This window comes from Dermacentor silvarum, chromosome 11 (assembly GCF_013339745.2).
Source record: "Dermacentor silvarum isolate Dsil-2018 chromosome 11, BIME_Dsil_1.4, whole genome shotgun sequence".
In the NCBI taxonomy this organism is placed as follows: domain Eukaryota; kingdom Metazoa; phylum Arthropoda; class Arachnida; order Ixodida; family Ixodidae; genus Dermacentor; species Dermacentor silvarum.
In genome coordinates this window covers 115,953,737-115,972,918 of record NC_051164.1, presented here as the reverse complement: position 1 = coordinate 115,972,918, position 19,182 = coordinate 115,953,737, and the positions used below count along the sequence as shown (strand labels likewise).

Below are 19,182 nucleotides of genomic sequence, written 5' to 3'. Positions count from 1 at the left end.
GTGGCTCAGTAGTTGCTTTCAGCAGCAGACAACGTGCGGCTCGCATAGGCAATAACGCGTTCATCACCAGCTTGAAATTGTACGAGTGTCGCTCCAAGACCAATTTTGCTAGCATCCGTATGCACCTCTGTGTCGGCCTCTGTGTCAAAGTGACCAAGGATCGGCGGTGTCTGTAGACGTCATTGAAGGTTGTGGAAAGCGTCGGATTGTGCCGGGACCATGGAGAAAGAATAATTCAGGAGGCGCAACTCGGCTCCTTCCGGCGTCGTCATAATGTCACACAGGAGCGCGGCAGCGAATGTCGTGACAGCTCCCCCTACAGAACGCCGGACGACTGACGTATGGTCATGTGACAGTTGTCGAAGCGATGTAACGGATCCGTGACGCGGCGAGCGCGCTCTTATCGTCTGCTCACGCACGGCTGCTTCATGCCAGTGCGCCGCCCTGGCTACTATGGCAGATCATCTGATCTTTCAAGTGCGCCAATTCAATTGGCACATAAAAATCATGTGATCCTAAATAATAATCTAGAAAAAATATGTATACTAAAACGGTCTGCGGGTATTTTATCCCTGGAGCGCAAATCACGCTGGCGCAAAACTTTTTGGGCGGTATACAACAACCCAGCGCAAGCGGTCAGTAGCAGACGACGCCGTTGGAGACTGCAGCCATCATGGCGGCCATGTAGGAAGGAACTTTTGTTTTTTTCCTCCGTCACCGCGGCTGCGTGCACGGCGCTCCGAACCGCGAGGGAAGTAGTTCCTTGCAACGCCGCAAGGGGCGCTGTGCCAACCTTCATTACCCGCGGTAGCACGTCTGAAGCTACGTGTTTCCTCCTCATCCAACATGACATTATCATGACCAGTGCACGCGCTGGCGCCGGCCCATAGTTTCGCCTCCTTTTTTTTTTCTCCGTGGCCGGGCCCCAAACAAATGTCACGTCGTTCTTGATGAGTCGTTGCAAAGGTTCAGCAATTTCAGAAAAATTTGGCACAAAACGGCGGTAATACGCACAAAGCCCTAGAAATCGGCGTACATTGTGGTTTGTCTTGAGTATCAGGAACAAAGCAACTGCCGTGGCTTTGTCAGGGTCAGGGCAAACACTGGTGCTGCTGACAATATGACCCAGATATTTAAGCTCCTCATATCCAAAGTGACATTTTTCTGGCTTAAGAGACAGGCCGGCGGTGCGGATGGCCTGAAGAACCATCTCAAGCCACTCGATGTGTTGCTCAAACGTGGTTGAAAAAACAACTACATCGTCTAAGTAGATTAAACACGAGTGCCACTTGAGGTCAGATAAAACTGTGTCCATCATGCGTTGAAATGTGGCTGGAGCAAAGCACAATCCAAAAGCGAGGACCTTAAATTCATAGAGACCGTCCGGTGTTATAAACAACATTTCTTTCTCGGTTCCGTTCGTCAACTTCAATCTGCCAGTACCCCCTACGTAGATCCACAGAAGAAAAGTAACATGCATGCCACTGGCGATCCAGAGAGTCGTCAATCCGAGGAAGGGGATAAACGTCTTTTTTTGTGATCTTGTTCAGTTTGCGATAATCGACACAAAATCGTAGTGAACTGTTTTTCTTCTTAACTAGTACAACAGGTGATGCCCAAGGACTTGTCGATGGTTGAATGACATCATCATCCAGCATTTGTTTAACTTGATGACGAATAGCATCCTGTTCTCTCTGTGACATGCGGTAAGCGTGTTGGCGAACAGGTGGGACGGTTGGTTCAGTGATGATAGTGTGCTTGGTTAGAGGAGTCTGCTTGACTTTCGACATAGTGGCAAAACAGTCGCTAAAAGATGATCGTAGACTGGGAGCCTCTCCTTTTCAGGTTGTTCCAGCTGTGGATTTACAATGATGTGACTGGTCAAGTCCACATCGCTGTTTTCCTGCATCGAGATTGTCGTTACCGAAGCACATGTGTTGAACCCGTCCAGTGTGGCCAAGGCCATGGTGGCCATGGTGGTATGCTTCGCAAAGTGCTTGTATTCACCACTGAAGTTAGTAACTAGGATTGTGGTTTGCCTATTTTGGAGCTCTACGAGACCTCGTGTGACACCAACTTCTCGATCGAGCAAAATGGTGAGGTTACCTTCGGTCATGCCTATATCTAGGCGGTCTTCTGGGCACTCAACGAGGACGAATATGCTACTCCGAGGCGGTAAGGTTATGCAGTCATCGCCCACGCGTAAAGCCACGCGATGTTGTTCATCCTGCACATCCAAATCCAAAGAAACATAGTTAGAAAAAGTCACGAACAAGTCACGCAGATTAATTATCGTCCCATACTCCTGAAGAAAATCCATGCACAATATAGCCAACCGAGAACACTTGGGCAGCACAAGAAAAGACGTTATAACGGTCGACGTACAAATTGCAAGTCTGACGGTGCATCGTCCAATGGGTGACACAAGGTGTCCTCCAGCCGTGATCAGATGTGGGCCGTCCCACACTGTCAGCACCTTGCATAGGCGAGTGGCCAGTGAGGCACTCATAACTGAGTAATCAGCTCCCGTATCGACAAGTGCAGTTACCAGATAACAGTCGACGAAAACAGTAATAGCAGCAGAAGTTCTTTTGGCAGTTTCGAAGGAAGGTGTCAGCAGTACGTCGCGAGGGGGTGGCATCGGCGGAGGATATTAGACAGTTCGCATGACAGTGGCCTCACCCCCGGAGGTCGCCATTTTCAGTTTCCCCGGCGTGGGCTTCCGCCGGTCACTCCAGTGGAATCAAAGGTGGATCGAGCGCGGTTCGGTGTTGCGTGCCGACGAGGCGATGGCGACCGCGACCGTCTTCGCCGAGGGGCAGGAGGAAGACAGAGGAGATATTCCTCAATTTCATGCGGGCGTTCGCCATTGCGCGGGCAACGGCCGTTGGGTGGTATCCCCGCAGACCAATCCATCGGTACTGGCAGTCGCGATACAAGCGTCCAGCCTCCCCACAGTGGTAGCACAACGGACTGCTGTCAGGGAGAGCACCATACCGTTGACGGGTAAGCACGAGTATATTCACTCTATTTTCCGAGCAGGTATTCATTTTGCATGAGTAAGCCAGTTCTGTGCAAGTCTGAGTGGACTGATATAAGAGTAGTGTTGCTAGACTCATTCGTCATGACGGCAGCCCATCTGTTGCCGATGAAATACTTGTAATGAAGGGCTTGAGTGCATGTTTTTGGGCTATACATTTTGTTCACTCTTTGTCGACATGCACAGCCAAGTTTTAAAAAAAGAAAAGAAAGAAAGACGCAGCCGTGGTGGCTAATAGTTTACTCATTGATTTGGACCTTCTGGAATCTATTTTCACTCATTATGTACATAGTTCCGTTGCGAATAAAAATTGCTTCTGTAGATAGTCACTTTCGCACTGCATGGAGGTCAGTCTTTTTCCAGTACCGAATGTGTGAAAAAAAACAAAAGCGTTCAACTTTCACTTGTGTTGAGTTTTGGCTGGCCAAGAAATCGGCTAGCTTTAGTTAATCCACTTCACAACACATGAACAAAATTAACTATTGATGGTGCCAGGCAGTTATTTTTTTTATGCTACCACCCACTACATCTGTGGACTAGTTGAAGTGTAGCCCTAAACGTAACCGCAAGTTAGGACTTTCAAAGCGACTAGTTTCACGAAATGACGAAATGTAATATATTAACCGCGAATATTGGTAATTAACAACGGTTCGCTATATAAATATTCTTCATTATAATTGCTTGGCACTGGTGCGTACGCGCAATGTCCCAGTGGTTTAGAAAATGAATAGCAGCTTGCAAGGTAAACCTGGCAGGAAGAAAGCGCTTCCTAATACACGACACACTTCAGCGGGTTCTGCTCTGCGATTTCGCATGAGACCGAGCGTCCCATGGGAGGTATGGGGAGTTTCCGACCCCTGGTACAGCAGCATTTGGGATCTCCTCTATTTGGCTTGCAGTTGTTGTTGACATTTTCCTCGCAGAGCTTACCAGGGGACTGTACTGCGGTGGAAGACCTTAGAGGCGACGGCTGCTTCGATGGATTTCTACAGTCCCTGAGGTACTGGCATCGGTAGCTCCTGGTTCAGGACCAGCAGGCATAGGGCCTATGAGTACCCAGCACCTCCAGCAGTTTGTCGCGAAAGGAAAAGGCAAGCAGTCAGTTCCGAGCGAATGGCTGTTTACTGTTGTTAGCCGCAGCGGCCACCAAAAACAACTTCTTCGTCCTCGTCCTCCAGTGTTAGTAATGTGTGGCAATATGTATACGTACGTACGTACGTACGCACGTACGTACGTACATACGGACGGACAGACGGACCGACGGACGGACCGACGGACGGACCGACGGACGGACGGACCGACAGAGAGACAGACAGCCCCGGGAAAGTGCATGAGGTACCCAAAGAATGCTAACACATTAAAAATGTAAATCATTTGTGCTGAGAGACTCACACGCGTAAGTCTCAGTTGAGTGCTTCTCTCTGCTGCTCCATCTCAAGTAAATCACGGTACCATGCCATCACAATCTGTGCAAGTACTCACTTTCCAATCATCACACATCATGTTGACCAGCTCCTCCATGTCCTTCATGTCGTAGGTGCGATTTGGCGTGCTGAACATGGGGTTTAGCCTGCGGTGGTTGCGGAGGGAATAGCATGATAGGGAGTCCCCCAACTCCTGAACGGGCGTGAAATGGACAAAGTTGTAGCCACTCTCGCGGCTCACTTCCAGCTTTTCCTTCCAGCCATCAAAGGGTCCCAGGCACTTGGTCAGCACTGTCTGGCACTGGACGCAGTCCAGTGGCAGGACCTCGCGATCCTTTCCATGCCGAAGCACAGGATCGATGAGGAAGTATCCTGAACCTGCACGTTCACACCTGCACAGATCACAACAGATCTTTGTTCTCACTGTGGGGCCAATGACAATGAACATGGGTGAAGTTTCAATTCAGCATACCTTAGCCAAATAAATGGGGCTGATTAACTTTCAAACACAGTCACCGAGTCAGGATTGCACAGGTGAACAACCATCTGCAAGCACCAGTTATAGGCTACGAAATTGGCAGAATGCGTCTGTTTGTCTGTTCACAACAATCACCACCTGTGCCACAACACTGCTCAAAGCCCAGAGGATTCTCCTGGCTACGAAGTATGATGCACTACAGCCACCCAGGGCACAATTAAAGCACGTTGAAAAAGTTCTGGTATCTGCAGTAGAAATCACTAGCTACTGCACTGCCAATGAATGAATGAATTAATTAATTAATGACATATTTTATTTGTACTAGTCAATTAGAGAATGGACCCCAGGCAAAAAGCTACGAAAAGGTAGCTCGAGAACACCCGGGTCCCAGAAAACAAAGTACAAGCATACATGATACAGGGGCGGCACACAGGCACAATTTATGTCAGCAGGCAATGACGAAATAAGATTTCAAAAGGACACAAGATGTAATAAGAAATCTTGGGGATGAAACATCAACAAAATCGGGCACAAGAAAAATGTAAACAAATGGGACATTATAAAACAGTACTAGTTGATAACTTTAATAAAATACTACTTAACGGAAGAGGGAGGCAAATTCTAAACATCATGACAGGCATTATACTTATTTAACATTGTAGGCAATAGATATTGTAGGCTCTCTTTGCAGCAGTTTGTCCTTGCACACGGGACTAACGATTTATTTGTTTTTCACATAGAGAAACATTGATGTATGCGTGTCATATTAGAGAGTGCCTGGAGATGTTCAGAGACACTAGGCAGAGAAAATCTGAGGGAACACAATAATTTACACAGTAAACTTCCGTTAATTCAATTTCGGCTAATTCGATTTTTCCGTTAATTCAATTCCAACCGAAGGTCCCAGATGGCACCCATGCATTTCTATGGGCCCAAACATCCGTTATTAGGGTCCAAAAATTGGCCTACGCCGGATAATTAAAACTTGACCAGTCAGCACGTACGCACCTAACCCCTATGGTGAGCCCAATAGCAACTGCTTTAGTGGCAGCAGTCTGTCTCGGCAGAGCTTAGGGAACAGTAGATAGGTTGAACACAAGTAGTCTCCTGTTCAAAATTACTATTTTCGGCCTGTCCTACGAAGATTTTTTAAGAAATAACCATATCTCACAATGTCTGATCACGGATTTACCTTATTCTAATGCAAGCCCTCCCTCCTTTCTTTTTCTTCATGAAAACTTGACTGAAAATTTCATGCACTGTGCAACTGAATATGAAACTAAGAATCACAGTTTCGCCATAAGGGCAAAGCAATGAATGCGATAGCAAGATGTTAGACTATTACACGAAGTGTAAGGCTCATAGCCGCAGTGGCAGTATGAATTGCAGTAAATGTAAGCTAACGTGCATGGTGTGGGGTGTGTAAACACATGAACAGAGAAAACTCGATCCGCGAGCAGCATCGGTTAGAACTACAGGGTCTTTTCGACGTTGCCACCTTGTGTTGACCTCGCATTCCCGTACTGTGGCGTGCTCATGGCAGGCACGATGTATGCGTCCGCTACACGCTTTTGAACTGCAGGGTCTTGTCGACGTTGTCGCTTAGCCTCAGCCTAATTGTTCCCCCACAGCACCACATCTGGGTGGCTCTGGCGTTGAGCTGCAGCGTGCGCCAGACACAAGCAACAGAACATTGTTCTGCATCTGAACTAACAGAGTGGACTTTACGTGTATGCAGGCCCACCTTGCTTCGTTGCGATTAGCGTTTCGCAGGAGCTTCTCGGCCGTCGTTCTGACATGCAGGGGCATGTTTGCGCCATGTGAGGGATGCGGTGCTTTGCTGCAGAAACCACGAACTGACAGGTACTATTCTAGCTGCCATGCGTTGGCTACTACGTGTAAAAAAGCAATGTCACAAGCCGACAAAATTCGTTCCAGCAAGCAATGTTGTCTAACCTGAGGTGTTAGAATACAGCTTCTTCTGTACACCAGTCTCTGCAATGGGAACATGAAAATGCTAGACATCATTCGACCCCTAGTGTTAAAATTCTGAGACAAAGGAAAATTATACAGTTAATGTGAGTAATGTTCTTCGGAAAATACACTAAAACTTTTTTCTTTCTTCTTTTCTGGGGTTTTACGTGCCAAAACCAGTTCTGATTATGAAGCACGCCGTAGTGGAGGGCTCCGGATTAACTTTGACCACCTGGGGTTCTTTAAGGTGCACCACAAGGCAAGCACACGGGCGTTTTTGCATTTTGCCTCCATCAAAAAGCGGCCCCTGCGACCAGGATTCGATCCCGCGATTATGTGCTCAGCAGCGCAACGCGTTAGCTGACTGAGCCACCACGGCGGGTAATATAATAAAACTAAAGGAATCAGTATTTTTATGTGTAATTATTAATGATCGTTAAAAATCACACCAAATGTTCATAAAATGCGCCAAGTGTCTCATCGCGCTGGCTTGCCCGCGGGTAATACTTAAGGATGTTATATTCCGTTTATTGAGGCAAGCGCCTGTGGCCTAATGGTTATAGGATCAAGCTGTTGGGCTACGGGTCCTCTGTTTGAACCATGCAGTCGAACATTTGCATTTATGTTTATTAATTAAAGACATCTTTGCACTTTCCCGTATCGAGCATGGTTCAGCCGGCAGCGTGGAAACACGCAAAGATAACCTTCTTACCGAAACCAGGGAAGAGTCTACAAATACAAAATTTGAGACCTATCTCCCTCACGTCATGCCTGGCCAAATTGCTAGAACACATGATTCTAGATCGCCTGCAAGAACACATGGACAAGCACGAACTCTTCCCCAGCACAATGTTGGGCTTTAGACGACACCTCTCCACACAAGACCTCATGCTCAGACTATCGGAGGTGGTCATCAACCCTATTCATAGCAAACGAACCAAAGCAATCCTAGCTCTGGATTTAACCAAAGCATTCGACAAAGTCGAGCACAAGGCTATCACGGAAGCCCTTTCAAATCTAGGAGTAGGCGAGCGAACCCACACCTACGTCAAAGCCTTCCTATCCACTAGGACGGCGGAGATACGTTTCGGGTCCCTCACATCCGACCCCTTCACACTAGGAAGCAGGGGAACGCCGCAAGGATCAGTACTCTCACCCCTCCTTTTCAATGTCACGCTCATACCCATGGCACAGCAGCTCGAAGGAATACCAAACCTGTCGCACTCCCTATACGCAGACAACATTACACTCTGGGTAACCAAGGGAAACGACGGAGAGATCGAGCACCTACTGCAAACTGGAGCAGACATAGTCTCAGAACACGCCAGAAAGATAAGATTATCGTGCTCCCCGCAAAAATCAGAGCTTCTCGTCATGAGATACAATCCACGAGGCCACACAAAAACCTCAGTCCCAATAGAAATATACGTGGACGACACCCTAGTTCCCGAGGTCCAAACGATCCGGATACTAGGTATGCACCTACAAAGCAACGGCAAAAACACAGTGACTATCCACAAACTTACGGCACGCGTGAACCAAACCAACCGTTTGATCCGACACATCGCCAACAAACACTTTGGTATGAAGGAAGCGGATCTTAGGCATCTAATTCAGGCTTTCGTGCTCAGCCGTTTCGTGTACTCCTCCCATATCTCAACCTGTATAAAGCGAAGAAGGAAAAGGTAAACTGCCTCATAAGACAAACCTACAAGGCAGCGCTCCACCTGCCGAGATACACATCCACCGAGAGACTCCTGAAAATGGGCATCCACAACACGTTCGACGAACTAGTTGAAGCACACAGAACAGCCCAATACGAAAGATTAACCAAGACACCTGCGGGAAGACACATCCTAAGGAAACTAAACATCCCGTACGAGAGCACTCAAACAAACGTCAAGCACATACCCAGAGACATCTTCAGTCGCCTCAGGGTCGACCCAATCCCAAAGAACATGCATCCGGAGTATCACAGCAAACGGAGACAGGCCCGAACCAAAGCACTCCAGAAACACTACGCAAACCACGAGGAGGCGGTCTATGTAGACGTAGCCGAACTCGGAGAACGCGACGCTTTCTCCGCAGGGGTGGTAGGAAACAACCTCAAACCAATCACCGCGCTCACCCTTTTCGGAAGGCACGCGGAAGAAGCGGAAGAAGCCGCGATAGCAACAGCTATCACAAATACCGCAGGCAAAATAATTTTCTGTGACTCCAAGACGGCAGTGCGTAATTTTGCCAAAGGCAGAATCCACGAACCGGCGCTACAAATCTTGAAGAAAACACATTTCAGGCCCCGCCAGATCAAAATCATCTGGATCCCTGTGCACTCGTCCCATCCCGGGAACGAAGCGGCTCACAATTTCGCCCGAGGACTCGTCAACCGGGCAGTGAGCCAATCGATCCTGCGAGGAGCAAAAGAGCGCATGATAACCTACCACGAAATTACGCAATACTATAAAAACGAAAGACTCGAATACCCACCCCCTGACAAATCCTTAACCAAAAACCAGCAGGCAACGTGGAGGCAACTCAAAACACACACCTTCCCCAACCCGTACAAACTATCCATAGTCCAGGGATACACTCCCCCGAATGTACGCTAAGCGAGGCCGACAAAGCCGATTTAGCACACATCTTGCATGAATGCCCTGAGCTCAAACCTAGAGCCGAATGGCAGCTATCCAACCGAGAGCAGTGGGAGGCTGCGGTGACCAGCTCGGAACCTGCGGTTCAACTGCAGGCCATGACCTGGGCTTTAGAAGTCCCCGTAAGACACGGTCTGACGGCCACCTCACGAAGCCATCAAGACTTCCCATATGTAATCGCATAAATAATTTTCTGTTGACGAATTAAAGTTTTTACCACCACCACCACCTGGAAATAGTGCAGCCTACCGTGCCAGTAAAATTACATTACTTTCAGGTTTGAACCTTGATATTGCTTCGCACTTTTAATATTAAGCCTGAGAAGACTAAAGATCAAAAGCGTGTGCTGTCAGTGTTATGTTTCATGGCATCTGTTTGGAGGATGCCATTCCCAAAATTCTGAGGAATAATGTAAGACATGGTATGAGCAACTTAAGTGATAAAACAGTATGGCAATATTACCCGCATGTACAGCATGGCATGGCATGGCATACAGTATGCATATACATAAATATATGCAGAGCCTCACGGGGACGAAGACGGCTAAAATTCACTTGGGAGTGTCCATATAGTTGCTATCGCAATAAAACTGCCTTCGCGGCGTTCATATACTTTACCGTGCGGCGAAGTTGACTTTAGAAAACCCGCTGCCCTTAAGCAACACATATCAGACCCTTGCCCATTTGCTAAAAAATAAGGTGCACTTTATATTTATAAAGGGTATAAATAAATACACTGCCACTGGGCCTTACGAGGGTATGAGCCATTGCTTACCCCCCAGGGGTATGGAGCCATTGAGAAGGTCACTTTTTTTTTTTTTGCTACTCGACTAGATGACGCATTTCTATATGCTGTATGCATGATTCCAATGAATGTATGCACTGTTCGCTTCACTTTGCTGAGTGCTTGTAGCCTCTGCATTACGGGAGCGATGACCCATTGCATTTTTGCTTGCTAAGGGGGGTATAAGCCATTGAGAAGGTCACTTTTTTTTGTACTACTCGACTAGATGACGCATTTTCATATGCTGTATGCATGATTCCAATGAATGTATGCACTGTTCGCTTCACTTTGCTGAGTGCTTGTAGCCTCTGCATTACGAGAGAGATAAGCCATTGGATTTTTGCTTGCTAAGGGGGGTATGAGCCATTGCCAATGATGATAATTTTTGTACTACTGGACCGGACGACGCACCTTTTTTATACCACTGGACTGGACAACGTGATTTTTTGAAGGCCATCAGAGGTATGAGCCACTTAAGGCTTTCACTTTAATATAGAGGATTGTTTCCCGATGAACAATGTCCGGGATAGCGCCGATGTGCACTTTGTTACTTTGAATGCTCAGAAGTCGCCCCCAACCCCAGTTCTCATTCAAATAAGGAGCGCATTTATTTTCAAGGAACTTTAAGGGCCCTTGAATCTCTTTTTCAAAATTCAAATGTTTTTAATGATTTCACGGAGGTGTACGAACCTTGATGCTGTAGCCCTTGTTAGCATCGTAGGCGACAAGCATTATTTGCAGACTGCACACTGCACGAAGCCGCACTGGAGCAATGAATACCAAAGCACATGCACATGATACGATGCGAGACACTCACCAAAGCATAGAGTAAGCCAAAGCTGCTGAAGCTGAACAAGCCTAAATCTCAATATCGGCACCATGCAGTCACACTGGTGCAGAGACTACCGTAGCACATGCGCACAGAGCAACGATGAAAGCAGGGAGTGACCTGGTGTGAGTCAAGTGCAGTTCTCCTACATCGCTTCTCCATGACCTTCGCGATTGAGAGAGTGCGCAATTAGATAATCTCAAAGGCTATGCGTAGGCAGCAGGCATCATACATCATATTTAGCCAAAGCCGTCAATCAAAGCTATATGTGTATTGTGCACCGAGGGACGCACCACTGATGGCAGCCTTATTAAGTGCACTTGGGAAAAGAGGCATCAGTATGTCATAGCTTTCTGTGTCATTGCTCACACTCCTCTGTTTGGTTGAAGTTTTCGGAGCAAAATAAGCAACACCCGTCACATGTGTGTTGTGGCTAAAGCTTCAAGGCATGTCAAAGAACAATTGATTTGTGTTGGGGTGCTCAAATACCTACAAAATCTTGCCATCGACACGGTTCTAATCATTCCCTGCAAGGACGCATGAGCAACAGCAACACCAGCAATAAATCCCTGCGGTTGAGCGGGAAATTTCTTGTTTCCATGCTTTCTTTGTCATCTCAATGTTTGTTGCACTCAATCATGTTTACACGGCTAAGCGACGAAGTTGATAACGGCCTACCCATGCTCTGGTTTGGTTTGTCCTGAGTGCAGCATGTGGGTTAAAGGCATTTCCCTTAAGCTCTGAATGCCGCTTGCCACTTCTACCGTTTGCCAGTCCTCTACTGTGTTGCTCTAGCTAGGATAAGCAAATGTATGAGTGCATCAAAGCTCCTTGGACTTGCAAGGACTCATTTTGTTGCTTTTATGTGGCCCGTTAAATTGTTGCACCAGCTGTCTTAAATCACGCAGTGTTTTATTGAAATCATTGCAGGCTTTATTAACAGCTTTATTCTTTTCGCCTGAGGACACCTTCCATATTGTGGTTGCTTGGGAAATGTGTTTGGAAAGAGGTTGCTCAGGGCACGGATTGCTGTTTGATTTTTGCTGAAAAATTCTGGACATGTCTGTAAAGTCTTTACACCTTGATGCTGTCTGAGAATACTTACCACACAGAGTGGTTTCTTCATTTCACAATGCATTTTGTACACAATTGAACTCGTTCGTATCTTTTGCGACGTAGGAATGGAATGCCTACTGCCGCAAAGGACTAAACCCAGTCTTGCCGCAAGCACCCATTTATTTTGGCCGGCGCTACTTAGCCTTAATATAGAGTGTGGCTTCTCTCTTCCATAACATACAAAAAAAGAAAAGACTCAAAAGTTGGTCAGACTTTAGCCAGCCCCCGGAAGGCAAGGCTGGTTTCGGTTTCAAGGAACATGCGTGCTCCTAGCAATTGCCGGACATCCTAAATTATTTTTTTATTTATTTCTCTTTTTGCGAATTTTAAATCAGACGCAGCGCAGGAAGTGCTCGTCTTCGTGCGCACCTCAAGCTTTCCTCTGCTCACCCTTGCCACTCGCTCAGCGATATCACAAGTCAGATTGCGCTTGGTCGTCTGCTTCAGTTGTCGTCGCAAGTATGAAGATGGGAAAGATAAGACAGAGAGGCTTGATCAGGCGAGCAATGAACGGAAGATGCTGGAAACCAGGTCGACCAAGCATTAGATGAAGATGGCTAAATCGGGGCATCACATGTGTTGCGCGGCTCTGTTATGTTCGAACACCGAGAATTCCAGTTCTGCCAAGTTTTTCAGGTTTCCTAATGACAGCAGGTAAGCACAAGATTTGTCCCTTTATTTTCTGACAAGCCATTCATTTTGCATGTGTAAACCAGTTCTGTACAAGCCTGAGTAGACTGACATAGGAGCAGTGTTGCTCGACCCATTCGTCATGACGGCAGCTCATCTGCTGTCGGTGAAATACTTGTGATGAAGGGCTTGAGTGCGTCTTTATTGGACTGTACATTTTGTTCACTCTTTACTATACATGCAGATGCATGTAGGGATTTTAAAATTATATGGGTCTTTTCATACTGTCAATGAAATGTACTGTACTCTACCTTCTTTCTCCAAACCACAAAATGTGTGCGCCGTTACAACACACGTGATAGTCAAGTTCCACGTGACCAGCCCGTGATGGTTAATAATTTTCGCATTGGTTTAGATCTTCTGGAATTAATGTTCGCTCATTACGTACAAATTTCAATTCTGAATGAAAATTGCTTCTGCAGCCTGACACTTTTGCACTTCGTGGAGGCAAGTTTTTTTCCACTACGGAATGTGTGAATAAAAACAAAAACTTTTACTTGTGTTGAGTTTTGGCTGCCCGAGAAATTGGCTAGCTTTCGTTGATCCACTTCACAACACACGAACAAAATTAACGATTGATATTGCCAGGAAGTTATTTTCTTTATGCCACCCTCCACCATATCTGTGGACAAGTTGAAGTGTAGCCCTAAACGTAACCACAAGTTAGGAATTTCAAAGCCACTACTTTCACGAACCGATGAAATGTAATATATTAACCACGAATACTGGTAATTAATAGCGGTTCGCTTTAAATTCTTCATTATAAGTGCTTGGCACTAGTTCGTACGAGCGATGTCCCAGTGGTTTAAAAAATGAATAGCAGCTCGCAAGGTAAACGTGGCAGAAAGAAAGCGCTTCCTAAACATGGCACACTTCAGCAGGTTATGCTCTGCGATTTAGCCATTGTCGCCGCACGGCCAGCGCACCTGCAAGAGAGTACGAACACAGCTCGCTTGCATGCAAAGTGGGAAAGGTCCTCCTGGCTGCACGCCCTCTCCCTATACCGTCTGACCTCATCAGTGACGTCATGGAGGCATTGTTTTGTTTGTGAATTATTTCCAGTAAGATATCCGGCAACCGCCAGTGGTGAAGGCGGCGCTGCCGCCGCGTATCGGCATGCGACCGAGAGTCCCAAGGGAGGTATAGGGAGTTTCCGGCCCCTGCTTTAGCTTTGTACGGTTCCAAGCAAATCACCAAAGGAATTTCAAATTGCAAGAACTACTGCAGGAAGGGCAGTTCGTCTACGTACACAGTAGAATTGCATCGGGAGTGCAGCCACAGTTTTATTCACCCGTGCGTTTGGTTGCTTCCTTGACTATAGTGTACGCAATTATTGTCCTTGGGGTGACTTTGACAGCACTTATTCGTGATGTCACGTGTATTCAGTGGTAGGAAGCAGTAGCCGACAGATTTTTCAGACACCAAAAATTCGGACTTGTTGGATATTCCTGACTTCATAGATGTACCATTAGGGTTCCCATAGAGCTAATGCATTTTTGCGACCGATTTTTGGCCGGTTTGGCCGGGTTTGGCTTCCAGTGGCCCCTTGTATAGCCTTCAAGATTAGTACACACACGCTATCTTTTCGTCTTGGAGGCCATACCCGCTTACGGTGGCTAGATGGGTAGGTGTGCCGTCCGAGCGTAGTTTCCCACTTCGCATCATGACGCAGAAGTGGCGCTGCGGACAGTATAACGGCTGAGCTGCGCGCAACGTCGGTTGCGCTGTGTAGACGAGCAGCGTGTTTGATAGTATCGCTGCCTCTGCTCTAGCTTTGAAGTACGCATTATACAATGCCATTCTGAGGAGTGTAAGCAAAGCCAGAATGCAGAATTTGTTACTGTCGTCTACTCAGAAGACACGATATGCTGAAGTCAATTTTCTAGCTTGGCGATTGGTCACATTTATTGCTATAAACGCGGCGCTCCAGCCCATTGCATTAAATACATAGATGCATTTTTTCCATGCATAAAACAATACTGCAGTGGTTTTATGGGGTATATGAAAACGTGTTTACGTGATATTTATTAAGTTCTAATATTTCAATTTCGAGAAATCCAGCTATTGTGTTTATTGCTGCTTCAGTTAGGGTATTTAAATTGTTAGGAGACGAATTGTGTTGGTAAGTGCATATGGTTCACTTTTTGGTTGCAATAAAATAAAGCAATACGTCTTGGGCTAGATTCATGAATATATTTAAAATACAAGAAACGCTCTCATAACTTGGGTCAGCAGACGCATCAGCAGACGCATCAACATAAATAGCCTAGCGCCAGCAAGGTCGCAACGTTGGTCCACAACATCATAACATTATTCACAGGACACGCCTCCGCTTCAGGTGATTCCTCTTCTCCCTGTTGCTTTCGCGCGCCATGTTCTTGCCCTTGACAAGAAAGTAAAGGAGTGTAATTGAATAGAACTCCACAACATCTTTTGTGAGCTCTTTCTTGTGCCGCTCACAGCCGACCAAATTCGAAAGATTCAGCTGCAGAAAGGATGCAAAGTCGGCGATACTGTTCCTTCGTAACTCATTTAAACTGAAGCACAGGTTGAAGGCGTCTTCAAGCGATGCTACCAGTTTTCTTAGTGCTTCAGAAGGGAGCAACAGCCCTGACCTAATCATTCTGTTGAATTCAGTAATGTCCCTGAGCAATCGGAGCACTTGGTTATTTGCAGGAACTTCCTTGCTACATAGCCTGCTTTATAGCCTGCTTTATAGCATATAAGCTTAGAGTCACTTTTCTTTTCCCTGTAGCAGCGCAGCGGTGCTCGATGTCACAGGCGCTGAGCACCTCCAGGTGCGGCTTGCAAATTTCCAATCTCGAGGAGCTCATCGACGTACGCTTTTTGGTGTACGGCTTACTCATTAACGTCGCCAATACTGAGCAAGCTACTGAGCAGCCTGAGGCGAACATTTCCGCTGTCTTTATCACAAATTTAGAGCCCGACTTGCAGTTCGGAGCGAAGCAGTAAGTCTCCTTGGTGGTCTTCTTCGGTGGAGCAATACCGCCGCTAATCTTGCCGGTCATTTTTCCGACCTGGAACATTCCACATCGCTTAAGAACTTGCAAACAGTACGAAAGACGCGGAGGTCTTCACCTTTGAAGCTGCCATGAACAGACGACAGACAACTATTCCAATACGGGCTTTATTTTTTTTTGCTCGCCGCCAGCCCCCTGTAGCAGACGATGCGCGCTGCGGAACCGTTCTACTGACCGCAGCGCCAATTTTGCGTCATGACGCGGAGAAGCGGTGAACTACGCTCCAGATGCGCCGGTCGGCACACCTACCCATCTAGCCACTGTAACCCGCTCTTCCTTGGCCGACATAACTTTCTAAAAAGGGGCACTTGTCTTTTTTTTTTTTTCGGTCAGCTCAGCACTATCATCATAATCACTTGAGAAGAATCCGGGGATTTATTTTTATTTTATTTATTTTTTTTGTAAGTTTCGGTTGCGCCGTATGCTGTGTGCGGGGAAAAGCTTGCGAGGGTGAGCCAGCAACGCACACAAGAGTGAGGAAGGCGGCCGGAAGCGCGCGGACTTCGTTCACTTCAAGGGCTGCAGAAGATAGCACCAACCTTTCCTTTCGCAAACAAACACTTAGTTCGTTCGCTCGCAGGGCACGGGGAGGAAGGTGGAGACGGTGGGAAGTTGCGTTCATGGCGCTGAGCCGTGCTCCCTCAAGGGCTGCAGAAGATAGCGCCAACCTTTCCTTTCTCAAACGAACCACTTTTTAGTTGTGTTCAGCTTTTGCAGCTGCTGCCGACGGAGCTGCCGCACAGGCACCGTATCTTGAAAGCTATCTGCTATGTGCAGTGGCGCACCGACAGGGGGGGGGGGATTCGGGGGTTGTAACCCCCCCCCCCCCTGAGACCGACTTAACCCCCCGCCCCCTTTTGTTTAACCCCTTTTCTTTCCTTACGCATTTGAGTGCTGCAACTAAGATGTAAGACGCGCAATCGTCTGCACACTCACAAAAAGTGCATTTTCTTTGACAATTTCCCGTGAAGTTGAAATTAGTGATGTTTAGATTGTAGTGGCAAACTGTCAACCCCCCCCCCCCTTGGCAGAGATCCTGGGTGCGCTACTGGCTATGTGGCCGAAGTGTGCTCCCGCGGGGGACTCATCTTCAAAGCAATCTGCGATGGGTATAAAGGGCGTGCGCCGAGTGCCAGTAGCTTCTTATGCGCTTTTTTTTTTCTTTTTTCAACGTTCGCGTTGAAGCGAGACAATAGACAGCGCGAAGGTCAATTTGCCCGCTCCTTCTGGCGCGCATTCTCACTGCAACGTTTTAACGAGTTTCCGCGGTCATCGAGCGAGATGTGTTCATGCAACGCCTCCTATAAAGACTACTTATTTAGGAGGCGTTGGTTCATGTAACCTGTGCGCGCGTGACACCATGTTTATTTAGTTAGTAAGCGCATATTCACAACTTTATACGGCCGATAAAACTAACAGCCTTACTTTGTATAGCTGTCTATTAATTTGTTGTCGAAACCGATGCTCCGCCTTTTGGGCGAAACTGCGCCATTTTTTAAGCCGCTCTAAGCCTTTTTTTTTGGGGGGGGGGGGGTGCGCTAGTTTTTCGGACTGTTCGACTTTTCGGACTATTTTTCAGTCCCCGCGAAATCCGGAAAATCGGTCGGCTACTATAACTACAATGCGTGCAGGCATCCAGCCGTGTGGAGTCGTTAGAGAGATATAAGTCTGCACCAACGATCTGTGCCTATTATTGAGGTACAGGAACAGTATTAAGGGAAGGGTAGAAGTTAAAGAAACTAAACAATTGAGACATAACATTAGTCAACAAAACGAAGTGCACGCTACTTAACAAAGCTCCACTTCCTATAACTGGGCTTTTCTGCGCTTGTCTGTGGGACTCGCCTGGCACGTATGTGGACTGGGTTGCGCCATACTCCGGTAACATTGTGTACATGTTCGCTCTCGCAGAGGCCTCCACCTTTCCTGCAGCTTTCACAGCTGAAGTAACGGTCTGGCACCCGAACAAAGGGGAAATTGCAGCCGCGAACTTCAGCCATCCTTGCTGCAAAGCATTGTTGTCTGCTACTGCAACCCGAGCATACCATCCAAAGCGCCCACTATGTGGCCATCAGTGGCACCTCTATAGGCGCAGCACTACACATATAGCGACATTGGAATGCCGATTCTCCATTTCTCTGTGTCGCATTTGACCAGGAAAGACGCAGACTAGCGGGAGGGTGCCACTTGTGCCATTCTTTCTGCATAGTTGGCAGGGCAGGGAGGATGCGCAGGTCCAGGTCAGCGTTCAGCCAACTCAAGATTTCGAATTTTTGCTGGTTAGCTTTTCGTACTAAGTGGAGCCAGCTGCCTGCAGGCTTCACGTATTCAGGTGTAACATGCATGCATTTGGTTCGGGACCGCAGCGACACTACGATTGAAGTGATCATTCGAATTAAACGGCTTCGTTGTATTGAGGGTTTACTGTAGTTTTATTCAGATAAAATGAAAGCGAGTCATAAGAGGTTAATAGAGTATGCAAAATAGATAAATAAAGATCTAACTGCGGGACTTACTCATCATTGCAAGTGAAGTAGTAATGAAAGCTTCCTGCCAGGATGAAAGTGACGTCAGCAAAGTATGCTGTCTCATCGTTGGGATGGCGGATGTCCCGGCACCAGTTCACATGATTATACTGGGTCCTTGAATAAGTGGCACTGGATGTAAGTGGCGTGTTTATGAAGAACTTGACATCTTTACCATACAGTGAGGGGCCCAGCATGAACCGCACTTTTGTGCCTGGAATGAAATGTCACATACACCACCCATCAATCTAGCAGCAGCAGCAAAATTCAGCACACTAATTGTGGAAGTGAACTTGGGCCATTTATCACACAGGTGCAACTTCCTTTAGTAAACAAACCGCTATCTGTAACAACTTTTAACAAACGTTTGCAGGAACACTACTCTGATTTCTAAAGTTTTGCTAAGCATGGTCTGAAGTAGTGCTAACTTGACGAAGCACAAGAACGAAGAAGGGAGACACACACATTTTGTTGATTACGTCACTTCGTTCTTGTGTTTTATCAAGTTAGCACTACTTAAGACCATGCCTAGTGTAAACCAACTAGCCCAATTTTCCTGTCTATTACAGTTTCGCATAAATTAAAAGATAGTATTAAGCAGAGGTGCATAAATGTTTAAAAATTCCAAATA

At 46.9% G+C, this 19,182-nt stretch overlaps 1 protein-coding gene across 1 annotated transcript in view; it reads right to left on the bottom strand.

Moving 5' to 3' along the window:
- Positions 1 to 19,182, bottom strand: part of LOC119432850 (glycogen debranching enzyme-like) — a 149,070-nt gene that overhangs the window by 113,529 nt on the left and 16,359 nt on the right. The window contains exons 4-5 of the mRNA XM_049658418.1: positions 18,543 to 18,765; positions 4,523 to 4,856 (exon numbers count right to left, since the gene is read on the bottom strand). Coding sequence (XP_049514375.1) covers positions 4,523 to 4,856; positions 18,543 to 18,765 — 557 coding nt within the window. The remainder of the gene's footprint in view (positions 1 to 4,522; positions 4,857 to 18,542; positions 18,766 to 19,182) is intronic.